Here is a 25,499-nt window from a genome sequence, read left to right as displayed (position 1 = left end):
AAAGCGTGTGCGAGCAAGGAGGCCTATAATTCTGACTCAGTTACACCAGCTCTGTCAGGAGGAATGGGCCAAAATTCACGCAACTTATTGTGGGAAGCTTGTGGAAGGCTACCCAAAATGTTTGACCCAAGTTAAACAATTTAAAGGCAATGCTACCAAATACTAGTTGAGTGTATTTAAACTTCTGACCCACTGGGAATGTGATGGGATRAATCATTCTCTACTATTATTCTGACATTTCACATTCTTAAAATAAAGTGGTGATCCTAAATGACCTAAGACATTGAATTTTTACTAGGATTAAATTTCAGGAATTGTGAAAAACGGAGTTTAAATGTATTTGGCTAAGGTGTATGTAACTTCCGACTTCAACTGTATATCCAGTATCAGTCAAAAGTTTGGACACACCTACTCATTCCAGGATTTTTCTATATTTTTACTATTTTCTACATTTTGGAATAATAGTGAAGACATCAAAACTATGAAATAACACATATGGAATCATGTAGTAACCACATTTTTTTATTAAATTTCAGATTATTCAAAGTAGCCATCCCTTTGCCTTGACAGCTTGGCACACACTTAGCATTCTCTCAATCAGCTTCATGAGGTAGTGACATGGAATGCATTTCAAATAACAGTGCCTTGTTAAAAGTTCATTTGTGGAATTTCTTTCCTTCTTAATGCATTTGAGCCAATCAGTTGTGTTGTGACAAGGTAGAGGTGGCATACAGAAGATAGCCCTATTTGGTAAAAGACCAAGTCCATATTATGGCAAGAACAGCTTAAATAAGAAAAGAGAAACGACAGTCCATCATTACTTTTAAGAAATGAAGGTCAATCAATAAGGAACCTTTAAAAAAATAATAATAATCTTCAAGTGCAGTCGCAAAAACAATCAAGCGCTATGAGACCCAGAGTTACCTCTGCTGTGGAGGATAAGTTCTGTCGGTGAAATTCATACTGAGAGAGACTTTGTAATTTCTTCAGACAGTCATCTSTATTTAAAATKGATTAATTATTGCAATAACGAAACTAGTCAACCCATCAGTCTGTACACAAATGCAGAGTTATTTATATAGCTGACACAAAKAATGCTTAGTCATGGTTGGTTCCACCCCTYGTGCCGATTGGGGCATCATTTGCCACTCTGGGTTCATCCAGTCGTTATCTGCACGGGGTTGTTGTCTTAACCCCACCATGGCTTAGTTTCCCAGTTGCAAGGATGATTTTGAGACAATGAGGGATTGTTCTACTCCTAAACTATCTCTAGTTAAACACATTTGTGTCTATGCAATACAGTCTTTAACTCATTTGTCATCTCAAGCCATCTCTAGTGACCATACTCCCAGATTAGCTGCAGGGAACTAGATTGGAGACAATAAAAGCACAGCATTAGCAGGACATACATATCTTCCCATTTGTTAAGTATTAATTGCTAACTATTAATATCAAACAAATACGTAATTTTTCTATCACAGTTCATTAGAGTTAACTGCAGCTCAGATTGGAGCCCAAATAAATACTTCAGAGTTCAAGTAACAGACACATCTCAACATCAACTGTTCAGAGGAAACTGCGTGAATCAGGCCTTCATGGTCAAATTGGTGCAAAGAAACCACTACTAAAGGACACCAATAATAAGAATAGACTTGCTTTGGCCAAGAAAGATGAGCAATAGACATTAGACCGGTGGAAATCTCTCCTTTGGTCTGATCCAAAATTTGAGATTTTTGGTTCCAACCGACGTGTCTTTGTGAGATGCAGAGTAGGTGAATGGATGATCTCCGCATGTGTGGTTCCCACAGTGAAACATGGAGGAGGATGTGTGATGATGTGGGGGTGCTTTGCTGGTGACACTGTCAGTGATTTATTTAGAATTCAAGGCACACTTAACCAGCATGGCTACCACAGCATTCTGCTGCGATATGCCATCCCATCTGGTTTGCGTTAGTGGGACTATCATTTGTTTTTTCAACAGGATAATGACCCAAAACACACCACCAGGCTGTGTAAGGGCTATTTGACCAAGCAGGAGAGTGATGGAGTGCTGCATCAGATGACTTGGCCTCCACAATCACCTGACCTCAGGTGCCCAGCATCTGTGGGAACTCCTTCAAGACTGTTAGAAAGCATTCCAGGTGAAGCTGGTTGAGAGAATGGCAAGAGCGTGCAAAGCCGTCAAGGCAAAGGGTGACTACTTTGAAGAATCTCTGATTCTGACGAAGGCCGTGTGGCCGATACGTAAAGCTTATTAAATATCGGTGATACTATCAAGAGCAGTGTGCGGTTTCCTTTTTCTTTCAAGAATCTAAAATGTAAAATATATTTTGATTTGTTTAACACCTTTTTGGTTACTACATGATTCAATATGTTTTGATATCTTCTATATTATTCTACAATGTAAAAAATAAAGAAAAGCCCTTGAATGAGTAGTTGTGTCCAACTGTTGACTGATACTGTATATACAGATATGGAGGAATTTTGCTTGTTTAAGTGCTACCTTCCCCTTTCCTTTCATGTCCTTTCCTGTTTCCCTTATACAATAGTGCCTGGTTAAGGAAGAACGCAGCTGCATGGAGTCTCTTGTACATTCCAAGAAGATCATGCCTACTGCACAGTACTTTCCAGAGAACAAAGGGAGGATAGGCTAATTCAACAATAATATTGACTGACTCATTTTGACCTGTTTCATCCTGTCTAATCTGTCTATTTACCGACAATGACAGAAAGGGTGCACACACGGCCAAACTTTATGAATTCTGCTCTCGATTCCTCTTTTTTACAACTTTGGCACAGTGTGAGATACCAATTTCATGTATGAACTTGGAAACTGTACTGTCCCAGCAAACATGACCCTATTGACCCCATGTGGGTATTCGGTGGGCAAAGGCTAGCYCACACCTGCCCAACACAGTCTAGCCCACAGAAATCCCACATAAGCCCAACACGGGCTAGCCTGCAAGCCCAGCTCCGGATAGCCCACACCAAGCCCAGCTAGAGGCAGGGCCTCATTATAATATTTGGATTGTACACATTATTTTTGTGCAACCATTACAGAGTGTGTCATTCCAGTTTAAGTTCTGTTGTGTTTTCTGTTTCTTTTCAGTCCTTGCATTTATGTCAGTGTAAATTGTCGTTATATAATATATTTAGTATTAATCAGTTAAATTAGACATTGAACCTTGTAAGAATCCTGGATCTACCTGTCAGACATTTTTGTTGTTGTATAGAGATCTTCAAAATGCAGTGTAACTATGTAACATTTCGTGTCTCCTGCACGAAATGCACTGTTGGGGCTAGGAACACAAGCTGAATGTCGCAGATCGGCCCCATTATTTATAAAGACCCGTATGAAAAACTCAAGTTACTCTTTTAAAAATATATGTATGATAGCAACAACTTAGTTGTGTTTCTGATACAGACTTTGAATGAAATTGTAATGAATAATCCAAATACATTTCTATGAAATAGAATGTAAAATGTTGGCAGCCTACATGTGGCCAATATTTTAGCCCGCATTAGGCCAAYGTGGACATGTTTTCTGGGCTGCTGAGGCGGCCGTTTTTGTAATGGCATTACTCACATGGCCTGAGGGCTCAATCACTGTTGGGCAACCAGGGAATGTTATGGGGAAAGTTTACCGCAGAAGATGAAGGCAACAAAGCAACCCATCCATCTTTGACAGTTTTGCTCAGTATGATGGCCTGAAGCTACACAACATGTAAACACACACCACCAACAGAGCAAAGGCAAAGACGCAGCAAAGACATAACTTGAACCTTGCAGGAGATGGAGTGGGAATTCTCCTATGGTGGTTAGCAGTGGCAATTTTAGCATGTTTTTTTTTTCCCCACCAAGATGTACATGTGGGATGCATGCCAGGAAGCCACAACACAAGATTAAACAATACACTATTTGCACTATAACGGTGAMAAACGGTGCTCGCAAACTGTTAGGGCCTACATAAAGCTGTCCCAACATCTTACCACTGCTACACCTGGCTATCAGCTGAGCCTTGTCTGGCAGCRAAACAGTTAATTCAGCCTCATTTACTGCCTTTAAAAAAAACATAGCTGATATGGCTGACTTGTTAAAACAAATGTGGTTTCTACTGACAATTGAGATRTACAAACTATGGCATAAGAGGCAATCCGTAATTTCGATTAAGACATTAATGAGCGAGCGATGACAGATGTCAATATAACTAGTTGTTCACACTTTTGAAATGTACAGCGACAGAATTTAGAACRTGGGCCATTCTTACAGTGTACTCTCTGTACAACAAGTTAGAACAATAGGATAAATAAATGGGGTATATRAACACACAATGAAAGCTCTTACAATATTCATATGACATTTCTCTAAAACAGCTTATAGGCTACATGTGCACCACCAAGTAAGAATAGTAGGCGAAATTAAGAGGTGAAAATAGACCAAATTATTAAGGTGAGGCACATGGAATGCTGTTTGGGTCTTTGCTTGTCAAAAAAGATACACATCATATATCACTATTTGACGCGTTAAATAAGCTTTTAACTTGACACGCCAAATAACACAACTCTATTATAGAATGTTGTGTGTGCTGAATTTGCACGTGCAAGCCAAGCGCCACAACTACTATCATTTGCGCTGTCAAAGCTGTACGAAACAAGCACACACCGGCCACAAACGATATGTGTACAATACCGCGTTGGTGAAAATAGACCAAATCCTACCTCATGATGCCATCTATTTTGTGAAGTTCACCAGTCCCTCCTGCACAAAGCACCCCCACAACATGATGCTGCCACCCCCGTGCTTCACGGTTGGGATGGTGTTCTTCGGCTTGCAAGCGCCCCCCTTTTTCCTCCAAACATAACGATGGTCATTATGGCCAAACAGTTCTATTTTTGTTTCATCAGACCAGAGGACATTTCTCCAAAAAGTACAATCTTTGTCCCCATGTGCAATTGCAAACCGTAGTCTGGCTTTTTATGGTGGTTTTGGAGCAGTGGCTTCTTCCTTGCTGAGCGGCCTTTCAGGTTATGTCGATATAGGACTCGTTTTACTGTGGATATAGATACTCTTGTACCTGTTTCCTGCAGCATCTTCACAAGGTCCTTTGCTGTTGTTCTGGGATTGATTTGCACTTTTCACACCAAAGTACGTTCATCTCTAGGAGACAGAATGCGTCTCCTTCCTGAGCGGTATGACAGCTGTGTGGTCCCATGGTGTTTACACTTGCGTACTATTGTTTGTACAGATGAACGTGGTACCTTCAAGCGTTTGGAAATTGCTCTCAAGGATGGACCAGACTTGTGGAGGTCTCCACATTTTTTTCTGAGGTCTTGGCTGACTTCTTTTGATTTTATCATGATGTCAAGCAAAGAKGCACTGAGTTTGAAGGTAGGCCTTGAAATACATCCACAGGTACACCTCTAATTGACTCAAATTATGTCAATTAGCCTATCAGAAGCTTCTAAAGCCATGACATCATTTTCTGGAATTTCCCAAGCTGTTTAAAGGCACAGCCAACTTAGTGTATGTAAACTTCTGAGTGTATGTAAACTTCTGACCCACTGGAATTGTGATACAGTGAATTATAAGGGAAATAATCTGTCTGTAAACAATTATTRGAAAAATTACTTGTGTCATGCACAAAGTAGGTGTCCGAACCGACTTGCCAAGACTATAGTTTGTTAACAAGAAATTTGTGGAGTGGTTGAAAAACAAGTTTTAATGACTCCAACCTAAGTGCRTGTAAACTTCTGACTTCAACTGTATATATGTATATATTTTTTGTTCCTAAAAATGTGGGGCTCAAAAAGCAGCTCGCCACTGGTGGTTAGGGTTGCAACATTTTTGTAGCTTTCCCAAAACTATTTCTGGAAAACCTCAGGATTTTGGGAAAGTGGAGTTTTGCAACCATGCTCTTGCTCTCTCTTTGCTACAGTGCAGACATAGAAGTATCTATAACCGCAGTGAAACAGTATCATAACAATCTATAACTGCAGTGAAACAGTATCATAATTGCAACAGAGCACTCACCCTCATAATCGCAACAAAGCACTCATCCTAGCACTGAAACATGAATCCACAGATGATTATCAGTTCTTGCTAGCAATCAGACACCCTGCTATTGTTAAGACCATACAGCACACTGCACCAGGTACAGCAACTATAAAAGTCATCTTACTGTTGCTCTACTGTACAGTTAGAACCGTTCGCTAATATTGAAAGTAGCAATCCACGTACATACCTTGTCTTGCCTGGCTGCTTGTGGAATATGGGTTTTTCCTGTAACCCATCCATGGTGCCTGTTTCACTTTCATATACAGGAAGTTGCCGAACACCGTCTTAACATGAGGTCACTTCTCTATTGGAAAGTGGACTTTCCCTGCTGGTTACGTCACCCTCCTTGTGATTACATCCTATATGTAAATATATACATATTCGTGCTGTACAATGTTGTTTGGCATTGACAAAAACCATTTGAGATTTAGCACCAGGCTATAATGCCTAAAGAGAAGAGTTCCACTTCTCACATTACCCCAAGAAATCACTACACCCTAGAGATAGAACGGCTGAGGATAAGTAGAGAATAGTTGTATGTCGATGTACTAATTCCCTCTCGTAGCAATGCAGCGAGCTGAAGTAAGCTTCTGTTATTGCCAAGAGCATTATGGGTCCCTAAATATTTAAACGAAACTCTATCGATCTGCTTCACTGAGGGCCACATAGAAGCTTTTCTTTCAGTGGTCTAGTAAAAACATGGACTGCGTCCCAAATGGTCCTCAATCCCTACAGAGTAGGGATCAAAAGGTCAAAAGTAGTGCACTACACAGTGAATAGGGTGCCATTTGGGGCACATACATGCTTTAGTGGCATAGTTGTTATAGAGTGTTGTGCAACTGCTTGAAATATGAGAACCTTGTAACCCCGGTGTAAAGAATGCCGTAGTGTGTCATGCTTCAACGAGAACAATTTATTGATGCCACAACCCGGATCAAATCAGTCAGTCAGTCAGCATTTCTATAGAGCTGAATTTCTATACTATACTGAATTTCTAGCTTTACAAAGCTATTAGTCACAGATGAATGCTCAGCATTCAACGCTGATGAAAATATATTATTAATCCCTCCCTCCCTTTCATGCCATGCTCCTCTGTCTTTCTCTTTCTCTTTCTCTTTCTCTTTCTCTTTCTCTTTCTCTTTCTCTTTCTCTTTCTCTTTCTCTCTCTCTCTCTCTCCTTCCCCATCTTGTTCCATTGATCGGCGGGCCTCAGAAATTGTGAAACACTTCAGCCACCCAAGTCATAGACTGTTCTCTCTGCTACCGCATGGCAAGCGGTACCAATGCACCAAGTCTGGAACTAACAGGACCCTGAACAGCTTCTACCCCAAAGCCATAAGACTGCTAAATAGTTAACCAAATAGCTTCCCGGACTATCTGCATTTGTACATATCTACCTCAATTACCTCATACCCCTCACATCGACGCGGTACTGGTACCTCGTGTATATAGCCAAGTTATCGTTACTCATTGTGTATTTATTATTACTTTTATTATTACGTGCTTTACTTCTCTATTTTCTTTCTTTCTGCGTTGCTGGGAAGGGCCTGTAAGTAAGCATTTCACTGTCTACTCCTGATTTTTACGACGCATGTGACAAATAACGTTTGATTTGTCTGAGCCAAGCTCCCTTAGGCACCCAGCCACATGGATATACAACCCTGGCCTGCTACAGGGCCTTCTGTTTTAATGACACACACACAACACACACCACACACACACACACACACACACACACACACACCACACACAACACACACACACACACCACACACACACACACACACACACACACACACACACAACACACAACACACACACACACACGATCCAGGTAAATAATTACCTGTGCTGTGGAGGAATCCCTTTGGCATTTAACATGGGCCCATGTCTCACGGATGAATGGAGATTTTATGTGTGAAAGTCAGGGGCCGTGGCTCAAACCCATGCTGGTGGCAGGTGTGTGTGTGTGGTGTTGTATGTGTGTGGTGTGTGTGTGTGTGTGTGTGTGTGTGTGTGCAGGGGCTAGGTCTGTAGTGAAAGATGGCTATATAAAACTGACAGGCAGGAGAAATGGAAAAACAGTAGGAATCCTCATGTCTTACAAGCTGGCGGTGTGACAAAATTGATGTAGAGAGGGAGGAAATGAATGAGCGGGTCTAAGACAACGAAAGAGGTGGGGGGGGTCTCTAGGTAGAGTGAGGAGTCGGCTCTGGAACAGTGGTGATGGATCAGTAGAGACACTGCATGGAAAACCTCTCTCCTGCCTGTACAGACAGAGACCAGTGTATTGATCTAGCATACCTACCGCTTGCAAAGTAAACAGAACCCCAAATCAATAGATTCGCTGTTCCTTTGATATGGCAGTTGGTGAAAACAGAAAATCGCATAAATGGATGAGCGCTTCCCGCTTTCTGCGCTCTGGGTCCTTTAACGTGAACAGAGATGTTTTAAGAGTGCGGCAGTTCATCCGTTTGCTGAACAACAAGGGGCTGAGCCCACAAATTGTACGTTTGTTATTGTGTAGCTCTGTTGTTGTTTTTGTCGCACTGCTTTGCTTTATCTTGGCCAGGTCGCAGGTCGCAGTTGTAAATGAAAACTCAACTGGCCTACCTGGGCAAATAAAGGTGAAATATATATATTTTTTAAATTACTCCCGTCAGACCCCAACTTTCCACCCCATGAAACCAAATGTCTACACTGACCCTCATATGTGTTCAGAGTTTGTACCGTCCTGAGAATTCCTGTCTGGGTCAGTACACAGCGGCATCTCTGCAGCCAAGCATATTAGGGCATAATGGACTTGTCTCATAGCCCCCAGTGCTCAGCTGGAGTGTGTGTGTGTGTGTGTGTGTGTGCGCGCGCTTGCGTGTGTATTAAGGAAATACTTTGTGTGCGCATGTTTGTGCGAGTATCTATGTGTAAGTGTGTATGCACGTGTGCGTGTGTGATACTGTGTGTGTGTGTGTCTGCGTGTGTCTCTGTATGTGCCTTGGCCTTGATATAAGCAGTGCAGGCTGATGAGCTGTGTACTGTAGAATCTTTTCTCTTTGTTTTGCATCCCATTTCCTCCTGGCCCGTCAGCCGATCAATAATGTCATTCTTAACCAGTCAGTGCTGCGCTGTGTTGAGACTGCAGTAATTACCTTCTCCATTATCGGACCACATTTCCCATTATACTGTAAGCAGCTTTCATTAGCCTCCTCTCTGCTGCCACTGCCAGGCCCTGCCAAGGGCCAAAATACATACCAGGCAAGTCATGGTCCATTGAGCGTAACACATCAACTTCAATCTCATATACCTCTGGCAGAACATTGCACAGTACACACACACACACACACACACACACACACACACACACACACACACACACACACACACATGGGTACACTCAATTTGGCAGCCAGTGTACCCATCACAGAACATTGACTTGGTAATGACCAATGTGGTAATTCTATTTCTATGTGGCTCACCACCCAGTGGTCAGAGTCTTYTAGCCTGGAGTCAGAGACAAAGAGCTAACATCTCTCTGTATATACAGTAGGTCCGTCTTTATTCAACGACCTTTGAGCCAAGCCAGATTCATCTCTTTGACCAACGCTATCTTTTTGACCAATAGGTCTATTCTTGCTATTTGACCAATCACATTTTGATTGCCAAATATGGTTTTGACACTGCAGTTATCTGGGTAGATTTCAAGGAGACAATACTGTATTTTCTATAGGCTTGTGAAATTTGTGAAAAAAAGGCACAACCACAATCCAAAGACCCATATCATCATATTCTCCCTGAGTGTCTAATAAATGAGTCCTTTTTCTTTGTACTTAGGGATGCGTGGCCTGACCCGTGAAAAGGAAGTGCAAAAAGAAACCGTTATCCATCGGCATTCTCTCTGGCACCACACGTTCCTCTTCTTTTATATTACTCTGCTATCTCCCTGAATCAACGGCAGTGTGCTCATGGTGTCAGGAGACTTCAATTAGCTCTCCGCCGCGCTCCGTTGCGCGCTCTGTCCTTTCTCCGGGAGAGGGTCTTAAATCGTCTGAAATACCACGGCCATTAAGTGTTAATGCCCTAATGTCTGTTTAAACAGGATACAGAAACAGACAGGCAAGGCAAAGACCCTCTGTGCACTCTTCGTCATGATGCAGATCCCTTTGGAGCCAGTGGTGTTTCTGTAATGTGCAAAGGATAACAGGCTGAGCAGAAACACAGGAAGTCTTTAATGATTTTGTTTTGGAATATTGGGTCATCAGTTCACCCCACAGGAGGTTTGTGGCACCTTAATTGGGGAGAACATGCTCGTGGTAATGACTGGATCGAAATTAGTTGAATGGTAGGAAATACATTAAACACACGGTTTCCAAGTGGTTGATGCCATTCAATTAACTCTGTTCCGGCCATTATTATGAGCCATTCTCCCCTCAGCACAGTATGTGTTTGTTATGATCTGCCTATAGCTTTGCAAATGCCTTTTGCAAAGACTAATGAATATTACACAGACTAGACTGCCGCTAGCTAGTGTCTGTAACTGTTGCCACCACATCAGGTCAAGGTCAAGTATTGACTTATTCTGCTGTATCCAGACTGTCTAGACTGTCTGAAAATAKAATGTCATCCTCTCCTGTCTCTGGCAAACCCTGCGGCAGAAGCTAAATGAAATCATGAAACTGTATTTAACACAGATACCACAGCCACTGTAAGAAAAAACACCACTGACTTTCCTCCCCAAGGACTTTCCCGAGGTCCATAGATGCTAAGTAAGAAACTTCCAAATGGTCGACATAACCATGATAATCCATGCAGCACCTGGGACAATRCAAAGAAAGCGAAATAACAAAATGCACTTGTCAATGTCTCCTTTTTGACGTCCTCTCCCCTGACAACTGATGGATGGGTGTTTAATGGAGGGGACCCGTGGCTGATGCCAGTGGGGTGTGAAAGGCACATTGGCACAGCGTGAGAGCCCGCCAGCCATGACTGGCACAGCTAGCGCTAACGCCAGCCATTATGCCCGTGCAGGGCAACTCAGCTTCACCACACGTCAGAACCCACCGCTCTCACCAAGGTGAATTCATTAAAGGTAAACTGCCCCTTAAAACCAACTTCTCTGGATTTAAACTGCCCATGTGGCATCGATATGAGTAAGAAACGCTAATTCTAGTGTCAAAATTGACTACAAGTGTAAATAGGATAATTTTGGTCATAAAGTCAGTCTCTTTCAAAATAGAGTTTAGTCAGACTTCAGACTTACTTGAGGGTTTGGTTTGGATTACAATTATGACAACAATTCATGGCCATTTTTGACCTGTTAACACGTTATGGCACCGTGTTTTCTGTGACTGGGCGAGTTCGCTTTGCATGGCCTGGTGCCCCGGGTGGGCGGAGTTACTCTGCAACTAGCCAAATACATAGCCTCTCCCTAACCTTCAATGTGAGAGGAAGATTTGCATAGCTAACATTATGAATATAAGTAGTACTTATACGCTCCCATTAATCTATACCGTTATTGTCATGCTTTGCTTAAGTTTAATAACATTCCCATCCATCCATTTTGTAAATTTTACTACATTTCTGCAAGTGTGTGTTTACTGTATATTCATTTGAAGTCGTTATGTTGAGTCATGTTTGAGTTTGACTTCGAGCTCCAAGCTTGCCAAGGTGACACCCAAAATAAAATGGACTTGGCTTTCGATTCACCACATCTCCTCTGCTTGGATACCCCCTCCCACTAGGCTGATCATTACGACCAACCCAAACGCCTGCCAAATCATTGGCGGCCAGCCCGCCAAGCGCTTGGAGACAGAAATGTGAGAAATGCTTCCAATGGTGTCACCCTGACAACCTGTTTAAGGCTATTTCCTGACATGTCGATTAACAGTCACTTATCTTATTTCTGCTATTTCTGCCACTCACCTTTTAAAAGACCCACTCCTCAATGGGTAGGCTTATATACTATTAATTTAAATCAGGGATGTCAAACTCATTCCACGGTGGGCCGAGTGTTTGCAGGTTTGGGGTTTTTCCTTTCAATTAAGACCTAGACAACCAGGTGAGGGGAGTTCCTTACTAATTAGTGACCTTAATTCATCAATCAAGTACAAGGGCGGAGGGAATATCCACAGACACTCGGCCCTCCGTGGAATGAGTTTAACGTCATTTAAATGATCAAAACCAGCTAGAAATATCAGAGAGTGGGCCTTTACTACAGGCTTTGATTCAGCCAGACTCACAGATACCCCGCTGCTTTAAAGGATGTTAAATGGGACTGTTGTTGGTCTTCCAGGGTTGTGTGTCGCCATCTCCTCACTTGTCCTTCTTTCCGATTCACCTACCGCTGTGCTGCTTTGGCATGAGATCAAACATTCCCAGTGTGAGCGAGCTCGGGATCAGGGAACACCGCTGACTCATTCCCGCTAACTTTCCCAGATGATGCGTTCTGTCGTGGAAAATCGGTTCAAAACATAACACTTGCAAGAACTTGTGGATTCAATAAATGCTTTAATATAAAATATCACAAGCCGGGGTGGTCCGCGGATCACACACCGTTTCCCAGAGCCCTGGCTCTTGTATTTATATACATACAGCATATGAGTCCATTACATATGCAAACGAAGATGTTTCCCACCATTATCTTTTATGGTTTAGGCTTCCTGCTTGTTTACACCCAATAACGCCCATGTCTGGTTTCAGTTAGGTTATAATGGTGGCAGGACCCTTTCTTGTCCTACAAATAATATATGTCTGTCTATCCTATAGGCYTACGTCTTTGGCATGTTTGCCTTTATTAGAAGCAGCAGACTATGTGTCCCTCTATCATTAGTGTGTCCCGTTGTCCTAGGTGCCTATGCGTYGCCTTCTCTTCCTGTAGTCTGTTTTAGTGTTCAGCTGTTTTACCAGCATGTATCCATTAACTCATGTCTGCCTTCTCTTATGTACACCTCTATGTCTGTCCCTTAATGTATCATTCACTCCCACAGTACTCCATGACATTCTGTTATTTCGAGTTTTCCCCTGGTTTTTCCCCGTCTGTGTTGTTACAGACAAATAGGGGGGGGGACATAAGTATTCAGCTGSCATGGCGGCAACGGTGGTGTGGCAGCCTGTGCATGTCACAGCCAATCACGTTCAAAGTGACAAACTGGTGGTGACACCTCGCCGTGACTAAATAAATGATGGAGTGTGGAGCTGAGGGAGAAGAGGGCTGGGTGTTTCTATCATCTTTATGGGCGCTATACAGGCGACAACTCCCCCCTCTCTCTGGCTCTCCCCCCTCTCTCAGACACTCTCCCCCTCTCTGACTCTCCTCTCTCTCTCTCTGACTCGCCCCCTCTCTCAGACACTCTCCCCCCTCTCTGACTCTCCTCTCTGACTCTCCCCCCTCTCTCTGACTCTCCCCCCTCTCTGACTGCTCCCCCTCTCTCGGAATCTCCCCTCCTCTCTCTCTCTCGACTCTCCCCCCTCTCTCTCTCTGGCTCCCCCCTCTCTCAGACACTCTCCCCCCTCTCTGACTCTCCTCTCTGACCTCTCCTCCCTCTCTCTCTGACTCTCTCTCTGACTCTTTCCCCTCTCTCGAATCCCCCTCTCTCTCTCTCTCCTGACTCTCCCTCTCTCTCTCTGACTCCCCCCCCCTCTCTCTGACTCTCCCCCGTATCTTGACTCTCCCCATGCTCTCTCTGACACTCCCCCCTCTCTCTCTGACCACCCCCTTCTCTCTCTGAACACCCCCCCTCTCTCTCTGACTCTCTCTCTCTGACTCTCCCCCCTCTCTCTCTAACCCCCCTCTCTCTCTGACTCCCCCTCTCTCTCTGACTCCCCCTCCTCTCTCTGACTCCCCCTCTCTCTCTGACTCTCCCCACTCTCTCTGACTCCCCCACTCTCTCTGACTCTCCCTCTCTGACTTCCCCCTCTCTCTTTCTCTCCCTCTCTTCTCTGACTCTCCCCCTCTCTCTCCCTCTCTCTCTCTCCGACTCTCCCCCCTCTCACTCTCTCTAAAACACCCGCCCATTACTCTGTCATGGAGCATATCTATATATTTTACCACCCTGTATGTATCTGCTTGAATGTGACACATGAAGTCATTTTCCCACCACTACATCGTGAATGTGAATCCTAACCGGAGAGAGCTGTTTGTGGCTATGGAGATTCATGAGTGTTCTTCTGACTGCGTGGCTAAGGAGCCAGGATGAAATTGTCCCATTTATACACTGTAGTATAAACAAACAGACGTGTGACTCCGAGAGAGAGAGAGTGTCCAGGATGAGCCACAATCACACTCACATTTAGTGCACCGGTTGTGATGGGCCCTGGTCAAAAGTAATGCCCTATATAGGGAACAGGGTCCATTTGGGACGCAGGCTAGATCTCCCCAATGATGATTCATGGGTTTAATCCAGTCTGCCCCACACCCTCCCACCAACAATGCCTGCGCTTAACACATCACTGCCTCCGCGGGACCCACCACCATTTGTCCTATTTAGGACACCGTCATCCCTCTGATATTCCTAGACAATTCAGGCACAGTGTCTCGCTCTGCCGGCAGGCAACCCCATCACGTTGGGCGGCAAGCCACCACCGAAGACATAGAGCATAACATGGGACGCTACCAACTCCAGTTACTTTTAAAAACGAGGTTGAATAGTGTAGTTTAAGTATATTGTTATTCAACAACTTATATCATCACAAATGAAAGATAAGTAGAAAATGAAAGACAAGTTGTGTTTTTCTGCCTATCTGACCTGGAAGTAAACAGCATCTCTGTCTACAGGACATTGCCGTGTAAAGAGTAGGATTCCATCGTCCCTCTTTGACCTTAAGTACATCACCGGCCTCAATAAACCTCCATTGATTTTGCTGTGGCTTTTTATTGCTACATAACTTGAAAACCAGATAGCATCAGTCCTCCTATTCCCCTTTCCACCTCCGGGCTGGCTAAGGGTTGTCCAATCCCAGATCCTTTGTGCTGTATTGCCCATAGAAATATAATCTATAGAACGGGTCCATTCAAGTAAATGATGCTGTAATGCGGTGGGCTCGCAGCCATTGTGAGTGTACCAGTCAAATTGCCAGGGTTAGCGGTTCCAAGCCCCTTCTATAGATTCTATTTCTATGGCATTGCCAACTCCTATGGGAGCACAAACTGATCTGGAACCAGGCTAGAGCTATGCTAAATAAGCTATTTAACATGTCTTAAATATTACTTTAATGTCCCAGTAGGGAACGAAGAAAAACTCAGAGGGGGCATGAGGATACAGTTTTGCACGAAGAAGAGCAGTGGAAGGCCCCAGAGTTTTCCAAGCTGGAGTTTTGAAGCCGAAAGATAAGGATGTTTGTGCCCAGCGTGAAATAGCAGGAATCCTCTCAATGTGAGGTAAAAGGCTCATTTTCAGCTCAGATTGCTCTGGCTCCAAACGCTGTTGCTCCCCACGTCTCATCTCTCCATCCATATTTCTCTTTCTCCGCCTCTCTCTCTCCCTCCTTATCCCTCGACCTCTTCTGCCCTTTGATAATTGCACCGAGCCCCCATGCAACAGCAGGCAAGACTTTTATTAGGCGTGGCACGGTGTCAGGGAACGGCCACAGGATCAGAACAGGGATGGACGGAGTACAGGCACTCAGTGGAATACTCACCAAAAAACCAACATGCACTGCAGACACCAAACAAAAACTCCCTTGCTTTCCTTAAGTAATGAAACTCTCTGATTGAAACGGGAAATCCCCCTGCTTCCACTGCAGCGTAGCCCGGCATTCATCTCATTATGACTCTGACTGTGAGTGGGATGGGATTGGAAGGGAGCCGGAGCCGGAGCTCTGAACAAACAGTGGGATGTGCGAGGCTGTCCACCTGATGATGCTACTCCTCCTTCTAGACTAGAGCCTCAGGCTGGCCCGCTGTTGGACTGCAATGAATGAGCAGTTACAGAGGAAGATTGGATTTGAGAGAGTGTGTGCGACCACTGTTGGAAAAGGGCTGCGTATGTATCTGTGGGAGAATGTGAAGGTCAGTTAGTTGGTTTTGTCTGTGTGTGTCTTYTAGATCACATTGTGTATTAGATAGATTTGGTCTTTCCAAGGGGACTTGCCCTCTATGTTTCCCTTCTGACCCTCTGTTACGCCGTGGGCCTGTGGACCCATCAGTCAGTCTCATCCTGGGGCCTGTGTGGCACCTCTGGTCCCTTCTCCCCTCAGCCCTCCAGTCAACACACTGACTGCCCCATCGCTGTATCTTGTCTGATGCAGCACCGCAGCAGTTAGTGTGTGTGTGTGTGTGTGTGTGTGTGTTCATAAAAACAGTGTTGGAAATGTAGAAAAACATACCATTTGAAGATCGATGGATTTATTAAAGATTCCTTGAAGCAATATTTTTCAACAGATGGAGATTGTGGTATATTATATATATACTGTATAATTACAGGCCGAGGTGGTGTCAACTTTAACTGTGCTGTGCCACTGTTACAGAGGCCTTCACTGGTAGGATCTTTAGCTTGTTTTCATATGTACGAAATACTGGAACGAGTGGCTCAGTGAAAAGTAGTGGCATTGTAAGTAGGTGTGTGTTACTATCAGGGTCAGAGAACGTCAGCTCTCTTCTGTTCCTGTCCAGCTGCACTCTGATCCTCCGGGGATCCTGAACCACTGTGATATGAGGCTTACCGACGTACTCATTTGGGGACATTACTACGTATACACCACAAGTATACAAAACACCCCAGATGTCATCCCATATATCATGATTACTGACAAAGTCAGGGGCCACACCGAGAAACCAAAAGTAACTGTCCCCAACCTCAACGTCCCAGCTGTGTGTCGCTGAGTTGAAACCCTCAGAACCCCTAACGCACACATAGCCAAACCTCTCTGGGTTGTCAGGAAGCTGCAGTGTTCTATCCCCACCTCTCACACTGGTCAGATCCTCAGACAGGATGAGATAGGGGTGGGCAGTGTTGGGGTCCAGAATCACAGGAGCTGAACAGAGACAACAAGGTTTTAATATGTCATTTAGCAGACACTTTTATCCAAAGCAACTTAGTCGTGCGTGCATGTATGTATGGGTGGTCCTGGGAATCAAACCCCCAATCCTAGCTTTGCAAGTGAGCCAACTGAGCCATACAGGACTATTTGAAATATTTAACATAAAATCTACCAACTGAGCCATACAGGACTATTTGAAATATTTAACATAAAATCAGACCCACAATCTTATCAGAGATCATAAATGTATTTTTCTGTAAGAAATGACTCACTGTATTGAACAATCCCCTGCATCTTCTCCCAGACTTTGTAGGACAGATTGCCCAAGTGTTTGGCCACGTCTATCAGCCCTCCTGAGACTAGCTGTGGATCCGGCAGTGTGCACTGGGCTCTGTAAGAACATTCAGGAGTTAGTGCTGCTGTGGGGTCGGGTTCAGAACCACAGAGAAGAGAGAGACAGTCACAGGAGGGAGTTCACTTACCTTTTCACTGTGGCCTGGTAGGTCTGCAGAGGAATGAAAAAAACAGTCTACGTTTTTAACTAAATTAATGTAAGATGATGCATGATCATATATGATGATATAATGCAATTTTACCATACACCTGTAACGCAAAATTTGTATTTTTTAAAGTTTAGTCTAAAAATAACTTTACCTGTAAGAATGAGATGTCGTCAGCTCTCAGTTTGTCCTCTATGGCTGTGATAGTGTCTGAAAGGCAAGACATATCTTTGACCAACTCCTCAATCTTCTTCTTCACCTTCCAACTCTTTTCCACCTCTTCCTTTTTCAGGGCAGCTATCCTGGCCGCCTCTTCATCTCGTAGGAACTGGTGAAGCTTCTCAAACGCTTTCTTAATCTGCTTCTCTGTGTGCTGGGCCTGGGTCTGGAGACACAATCTAATTACATCTCTGAAAATAACGCCTCTGTCATTTTAACTTTCAACATCCCGTAAAATGTCAACATCACCTCAGATACCACTCCGGGGAGATGGAGGATAACGTTTTTTTAACGTTTTTTAGGACTGGGATATGTCTGGAGAAGCAGTAAGGAGAGGCCTCACTTGGTGTTTAGACCATGTTGGTGCAACAGTTGAAGATGGATGGAAGATGGGCTTTTTGTTTTGGTCCCATCATCCTCATCATCATTTGCACCATCTGCTACACCGTCTTAGTTAACCTGCTAAGGCTCAAGAAGAGAGCAAGAGTGTGGAGGCGCGCTACACTGCTTCCTGCCAATGACCTTTTTGATGTTGAATGTTGCCAAGAGACTGAACTGAAAGAGAACATTGACCGAGATTGAAAAGTGGTCTTGTTACTTGAAGTTGACCTTAGACAATAAGAAAAGTTTGGGGTGGGGGGGKGGGGGGGTTCTGTTTTGACATGTTAGAACCACAGTCCATTGTTTTACATTTTGTGAAGTCAATGGAGGATAACAGAGAGCATTCTTCTTCTTCTTTCGGATGCTGAAGATCTGCTAGACTTGTGAGCAGTAGAGGCTGGTGGGAGGAGCGATAGGAGGACGAGCTCATTGTAACGGCTGGAATGGCATGAGAGGAATGAAGTCAAACGTGGTTTCTGTATGTTTGATACCACTCCATTTATTCCATTCCAACCATTACAAATGAGCCTGTCCTCCTATAGCTCCTCCCACCAGCCTCTACTGCTTGTGAGTATTCTATGGGAGTTTTACTTAAAAGCTGCAGATCTAGTTATGCATGTCTATCTTTACTAAAGGTGTTTCATGCCAATACTGTGTGTTGGTGAACTGCCGTTAGCACAAGATTAATTGTTATTACAGATTACTAGAAGGAAACATTGTATTTTATAATGTACTAATGATTGACTATTGGACTGAAAGGATGTATTTGTACTACTTTGATAGTTACAAATAAAGTATTATGTGTTAGCAGGAAAAGCTTAATGCCTTCCATGCTCGCTTCGAGGCAAACAACACTGAACCATGCATGAGCGCACCAGCTGTTCCGGAAGACTGTGTGATCAAGCTCTCCGTAGCCGATGTGAGTAAGACCTTAAAACAGGTCAACATTCACAAGGCCACAGGGCCAGACGGATTACCAGGATCCATACACAGAGCATGCCCTGACCAACTATCAAGTGTCTTCACTGACATTTTCAACCTCTCCTTGAACAAGTCTCTAATATGTACATGTTTCAAGCAGACCACCATAGTCGCTGTACCCAAGAATGCCAAGGTATCCTGCCTAAATGACGACAGCCCCATAGCACTCACGTCTGTAGCCATTAAATGTTTGAACGGCTGGTCATGGCTCACATCAACACCATAATCCCAGAAACCCTAGACCCACTGCAATTTGCATACCGCCCCAACATAACCATAGATGACGCAATCTCTCTTGCACTCCACACTGCCCTTTCCCACCTGGACAAAAGGAACACCTACGTGAGAATGCTGTTCGCTGACTACACCTCAGCGTTCAACACCATAGTTGTGTTTTATTGTGTTACTTTTTTGGTGTTATTTAATTTAATTAAAAAATATTTTTTTTTCATTATAATTATTTTTATTTTTTTTAACTGCACTGTTGGTTAAGGGTTTGTAAGTAAGTATTTCATGGTAAGGTCTACACCGGTTCTATTTGGCGCATGTGATAAATACAATTTGATTTGATTTGAAAAGCCATCTCCTCTCAGCCCACAAAACAAATAAACAAAAAATCCTCTAGTGTCAGCCCTGGCTCGAGAGGAAGGAATGTAGTTGTTAAAGAGTGAGTGGGATAATTTGGAATGGAAATTCCATAGTTCCCGCTAGGGTTGCACATTTTGGGGAATATTCAGAGGTGGAAACTTTCCGTGGGAATTAACGGGAATATATGGGAATGAATGGAAATACATGCAAATTATTATTAATACCATTTAAATGTAGATGGTTTTGCATTGGATATATTTACCATATCATATAAAGACAGAAACATAAACCTTTTACCTTATCATAAGTAGACATAATTGCAAATGATTAAATCCTTTAAATAGAAATTAAAAAACAATTTAGTTACAAATTGAACTTTAATTAAGTGGTCCCGTGTGGCTCAGTTGGTAGAGCATGGCGCTTGCAACGCCAGGGTTGTGGGTTCATTCCCCACGGGGGGACCAGGATGAATATGTATGAACTTTCCAATTTGTAAGTCGCTCTGGATAAGAGCGTCTGCTAAATGACTTAAATGTAAATGTAAATTAAATGAGTTGACTCTTCACATGGGATTATTTCAATGAACAACAAAAGGGAATATTGAATGATCCCAATGATCCATCGCATCTCCCAAAAATGTTTTCAACATACATCTGTAAAATGATAGTCTAGAATAAAAGCTTTGATTGTCTTTCTCTCAGGCTTCCATGTCTTCTCCTCTGGACCTCATCATTGTCCATCTCTTGAACATCAGACTCTGGGCCTCATCTTCACTGTCACTTTCCAACCTTGTGGAGGATGGCTCGTTGTCAGGCTCAAAAAGCTTCAAATTTGCCCGGATGGTCACCAATTTTTCAACCCCTGTATTGGTCAGCCTGTTGCGTGCTTTGGTGTGTGTTTTCCAAAACAGGGACCAGTTGCACTCTGAGGCGGCTGATGTTGATAAGATTTGAGGATGATGATGGAGGCAACTGTCCCTTCCACCAGGTGGCTGATGAGATATGTTGGCACGACTGCCATATTGCATCTCCATCCCAAAGCCCTTGTTTGGAAGTGTACTTCGCCAGACTGCCAAGAACCTTGCCTTATCCAGGCGAAGGAGGCGAGACACAATAGTGATGACATCATAGGCCTTGTTGATCTCTGCACCAGACAGGATGCTCATGCCAGCATACTTGGGGTCCAACATGTACGCTGCAGCATGTATGGGCTTCAGGCAGAAGTGTTCAGCTTTTTGATGTATTTCAGAACTGCAGTTTCCTCTCTTTGAGCAACAGTGAAGTGGGCAGGGCAGTATGGATTTCTTCTCTTACATCTGCAGGCAGAGTCTGAACATCAGACAGGATGGCATTGTCTCCCTCAATCCGTGCAATGGCTACTGCTATAGGTTTCAGGAGTTTCAGGCTGCTTACCACTCTCCCAAAATACATCATCCAGGAGGATTCTCTTGATGGGGCTGTCCATATCGGCAGACTGTGATATGGCCATTTCTTGGAGAGACTCCTTCCCCTCCAGGAGACTGTCAAACATGATGACAACCCCAGCCCAACAGGTGTTGCTGGGCAGCTTCAATATGGTGCTCTTATTCTTCTCACTTCGCTTGGTGAAGTAGATTGCTGCTATAACTTGATGACCCTTCACATACCTAACCATTTCCTTGGCGCTCTTTTAGAGTGTATATATTGTTTTCAGTGCCATGATGTCCTTGAAGAGCAGATGCAATGCATGAACAGCACAGCCAATGGGTGTGATGTGAGGGTAGGACTCCTCCACTTTAGACCAAGCAACCTTCATGTTCGCAGCATTGTCTGTCACCAGTGCAAATACCTTCAGTGGTCCAAGGTCATTGATGACTGCCTTCAGCTCATCTGCAATGTAGAGACCGGTGTGTCTGTTGTCCCTTGTGTCTGTGCTCTTGTAGAATACTGGTTTAGGGGTGGAGATGATGTAATGAATTATTCCTTGCCCACGAACATTCGACCACCCATCAGAGATGAATGCAATACAGTCTGCTTTCTCTATGATTTGCTTGACCTTCACTTGAACTCTGTTGAACTCTGCATCCAGCAAATTAGTAGATAAAGCATGTCTGGTTGGAGGGGTGTATGCTGGGTGAAGAACATTCAGAAATSTCTTCCAATACACATKGCCTGTGAGCATCAGAGGTGAACCAGTTGCATACACAGCTCGAGCAAGACATTCACCAGCATTTCTCCGACTACGTTCCTCAAATGGTGATTCCAGGAGGAACATGAGTTGTTGCTATCGATAAGGTGTCTGATTGATCATTTTCACCTCGAATAGAATTAGAGGGACTTTTGTCAGAYGTTGCTTGTTGTGAGCACTGAGGGAACTTTATGCACTTGGCCAGATKATTCTGCATCTTTGTTGCATTCTTCACATTTGATTTGGCACAGTATTTGCACATGTACACAGATTTTCCTTCTACATTAGCTGTAGTGAAATRTCTTTACACATCAGAGAGTGCCCGTGKCATTTTCCTGTAAAGATTATAAAGAAATGAKTAAAAATAAATAAAAAATAMAATTCCATGCACAGATAAATAGTTAAGCAGTTAGATTAAACARCTCCTTTGTAAGATAAATGTTTTAAAATGAAACATGTATGGAAACAGGTTAATTAACACTCCTCAGTTAGCAGGCTCAAGCAAGCTAAAACCCACATGGTAGCAAAAACTAACTAGCAGAAATTGTTAGCAAGTTAGAAATAATTTAAACACACTTTGCTGTAGGCTACTATTTACTAGTTAACAAAACATTATTTGTCATATAACATATATTCAACCCCACCCAGTATTGTAATTAAAACTTACCAGAAAGCATGTAGTCCTTGGCTCAGACAGTGTAGTAGTGTGGGCTCAATAGCATCTAATTAGTTTGTAAGATCTTGAGAATCAGCTGTACATGTGATGGAAGAGTGCACTGCACATGTGATGGAAGAATGCACTGTCCATGCAGAGGGTTGCAATTCCATTGAATTGGGGATAGTTTAACCAAAATATGCCACAGGACCTAGATTTGCCTTATATGTATCCCACAAAAAAGGTTCACTGTTATAAGATAACTTTTTGATGAATTTAAGAAAAATTCCTGGGCTTAACCTCCCATGGAGAATTTCCGGAAATTTACCGGAAAGTTTCCGACACTTTGCAACCCTAGTTCCCGCTTCCGGGTGGGTCTGTTGCGGCACGCATCATTCTTACCTTGATATGCTGTGCTGTTTTACCACAGGTATGCTTGACTTCTTTAAAGACCTTCAGTTTCTYCTGCAATGGCTTCAGTGCACTCTGGATTTCCTTCTATRATTTAAGTAAAACATATCCGCAGACCCAAGCGTAGAAATTAGACAGAAGGACTATTCATTCCGTATCGAGGAAGTTTAGCGTTACACCGTGATTGAAGTTTAAAGGCGTTACCAGACACTCGTAAATAWCTTTTAYATTTATATTGCGCAATCTRTAACGCTTCAGTGACACAGATTGAATAGAGCCCTAAATCCATAGTTTAAGTAATTCACAGTTCCAAATATCTAAATGTTGTGCAGACTTTTAAAATGACCACATGCTGCTTACCTTATGATCTTCTGCAGCTTCATCTATGGGGATGCAGTTATGACCTTTGTGATTCCTTGAATCACGACACACCAAACAGATAGCGTGTTCATCCGTCAGACAGAAGAGCTTGAGTTYCTCACCATGYWGACTGCAGAGCACCTCAGACCCTGCTGAGGATCTCTGACTCCTTTCCTTTAAGAAGGCCTCACACAGGTTCTTTAGAGACAGGTTATTAGGAGGCTCAGACCTTGAGGATCTTCTCCTGCAGACTGGACACTTTTGGGATCCACTCTTTTCCCAGAATTTCTGCAGACAGGCTTTACAGAAGCTGTGGCTACACGACATGATGACAGGATATCTGAAGATGTCACAGCACACAGGACAGGATAAATCCTCAATGGGGAGAGGGAATTTGCAAGCCATTTTCACACTTGCCTCGCTCCTCTGGAAGGGCAAGCAGAGTTTACTTTCACTTTAAAAGACCCACCCTGTTTGTTAAAAGAGCTATACAGTTCAGTGGAATGTCCTTATCTTCTTCAGTATCTGCTCTGAGATGTTGACATTAAAAGGTCACGTGTTGTGATCCTTGTTCTGTGTTGAACCACAGGCAAATAAAGAGTTCTTAGCTGTTGACTTCAGRCTTACAGTTGCACTGCTGTCTGTCTGCTACACCTGATGGTGTGTTGGTTTGTTTGTCAAAGCGTTGCAACAATGTTGTTACTAATTCATGCAATCAATTACAGGAATGTTCCTGAAAGATTACAACCACGACCTAGAGTGATAACACCARCGATCGACACTTTAYAAACTAAGCACGCTGAAAATAAACAAGACTTATGCAAACAGTTGCACACACTGTCAACTGCCACGCCAACCGAGAGTTCCCACACAGAGCCGGAAGAGCTATCTTTATTTTCTCCTTCCTGACTGCGCTCTTAAAGTGGCAGCTCACAGTGAAGRCTCCATGCAGGATTTCGCAACAACATGTAATAAGCCTCTGARATTMTTGTTTTAATGAAAAGCTCTATATAAAATACATCTGTTATTAAGTGTATGCGGGGAGAGTGGAGCAAATGAGCCAGTACCTGAGAAAGATTTTGATTTGATCTGTGTGTGTGTTTGAGTGAGGTAAAGGAAGAGTTTTGACTTGCAGTGGAGGCTCCTCAGAGGAGGGAGGGGAGGACCATCCTCCTCARTGAATTTCATAAAAATAAAATAGTGAAACATTTTAAATGTTTCATTTTTAGATAAAACTGTACTAAATATATTMACATCACCAAATAATTTATTATGACACATTGTTTTGCAATGAAGGTCTACAGTAGCCTCAACAGCACTCTGTAGGGTAGCACCATGGTGTAGCCAGAGGCCAGCTAGCTTCCGTCCTCCTGTGGGTAGATTGACTTCAATTTTAAAAAACTAGGAGGCCCACGGTTCTCACCCCCTTCCAAAGACTTAAACACTAATAATGACAACTTCCAGAGGACGTCCTCCAACCTATCAGAGCTCTTGCAGCATGAAATGAATCTAGTACTGAAAGCATAAGCTACAGCTAGCTAGCACTGCAGTGCATAACATGGGGTGAGTAGTTGACTCAAAAAGAAAGATAACAGTTTTGAACAAATTACTTTCTTAAAAAATGAAGGAGAAGCAAGAGAGAAAGAGAGAGAGAAAATGAAGGCGAAGCAAGAGAGAAAGAGAGAGAGAAAAGTCCTGTTTTTTTCACTTTCACTTACTCATGTTCACTTATTTAGCCAGCAAATGCAGCTAGCTCAAACAGAGGAATGCTATGTTAGCTAGCTGGCTATGCCTATCCAACACAACACTGGAATTCTTCCAAGTCAAGGTAAGCTTTTACTAATTTATTTTCACCGGGGCACACCGGTGTACTGCTGAACTGCTAACTAACTGTACACTGTACTGCATGATTGTAGCGGGTTTACTAACGTGTTAGTTATATTAGCTATGTTGACTAGGACTTTACTTTAGCTAATATGRTGACACGGATGTAGGCTGTGTGTAGCGGTTATGATATGGTTTGGCTTGGAAAGGTTTTTTCGCCTGTTCACATACAGCTGATGTGTTGTGCATTGGAGTCCACAATACAAAGGAAAAGGTGAAAGGAGAATACAACGTGGCTACTATGAAAGTGAACTGTGTTTACATGTGATCAGGGGTGTATTAATTCCACCAATTCTGTTAAATCGTTTCTTAAACGGAAACAAATGGAG

At 43.2% G+C, this 25,499-nt stretch overlaps 2 protein-coding genes across 3 annotated transcripts in view; both read right to left on the bottom strand.

Moving 5' to 3' along the window:
* The window catches only part of LOC111951338 (uncharacterized), a 42,104-nt gene extending 35,491 nt beyond the window's left edge, over window positions 1-6,613 (bottom strand). The window contains exon 1 of the mRNA XM_023969505.2: window positions 6,242-6,613. The gene's annotated coding sequence lies outside the window, so the exon portion shown is untranslated. The remainder of the gene's footprint in view (window positions 1-6,241) is intronic.
* Window positions 6,614-16,373: 9,760 nt separating this feature from the next.
* LOC111951128 (E3 ubiquitin-protein ligase TRIM35) lies at window positions 16,374-24,150 on the bottom strand. 2 transcript variants are annotated; one of them, XM_023969192.1, is made up of 6 exons: window positions 23,287-24,150; window positions 22,918-23,013; window positions 17,680-17,910; window positions 17,508-17,530; window positions 17,298-17,416; window positions 16,374-17,019 (listed from the first exon to the last, which is right to left on the bottom strand). In XM_023969192.1, the coding sequence occupies exons 1-6, from the start codon at window positions 23,689-23,691 to the stop codon at window positions 16,487-16,489; spliced, it is 1,407 nt and encodes a 468-aa protein (XP_023824960.1). In that variant the 5' UTR covers window positions 23,692-24,150; the 3' UTR covers window positions 16,374-16,486. The 2 variants fall into 2 exon arrangements, with proteins under 2 accessions (XP_023824960.1, XP_023825094.1); XM_023969326.1 differs by lacking the exon at window positions 22,918-23,013.
* Between the last annotated feature and the right edge of the window lie 1,349 nt (window positions 24,151-25,499).

Source organism: Salvelinus sp. IW2-2015, linkage group LG1 (assembly GCF_002910315.2).
Source record: "Salvelinus sp. IW2-2015 linkage group LG1, ASM291031v2, whole genome shotgun sequence".
Lineage (NCBI taxonomy): Eukaryota > Metazoa > Chordata > Actinopteri > Salmoniformes > Salmonidae > Salvelinus > Salvelinus sp. IW2-2015.
The sequence above is the reverse complement of the archived record's forward strand: the minus strand, read 5'-3'. Positions and strand labels throughout refer to the sequence as shown.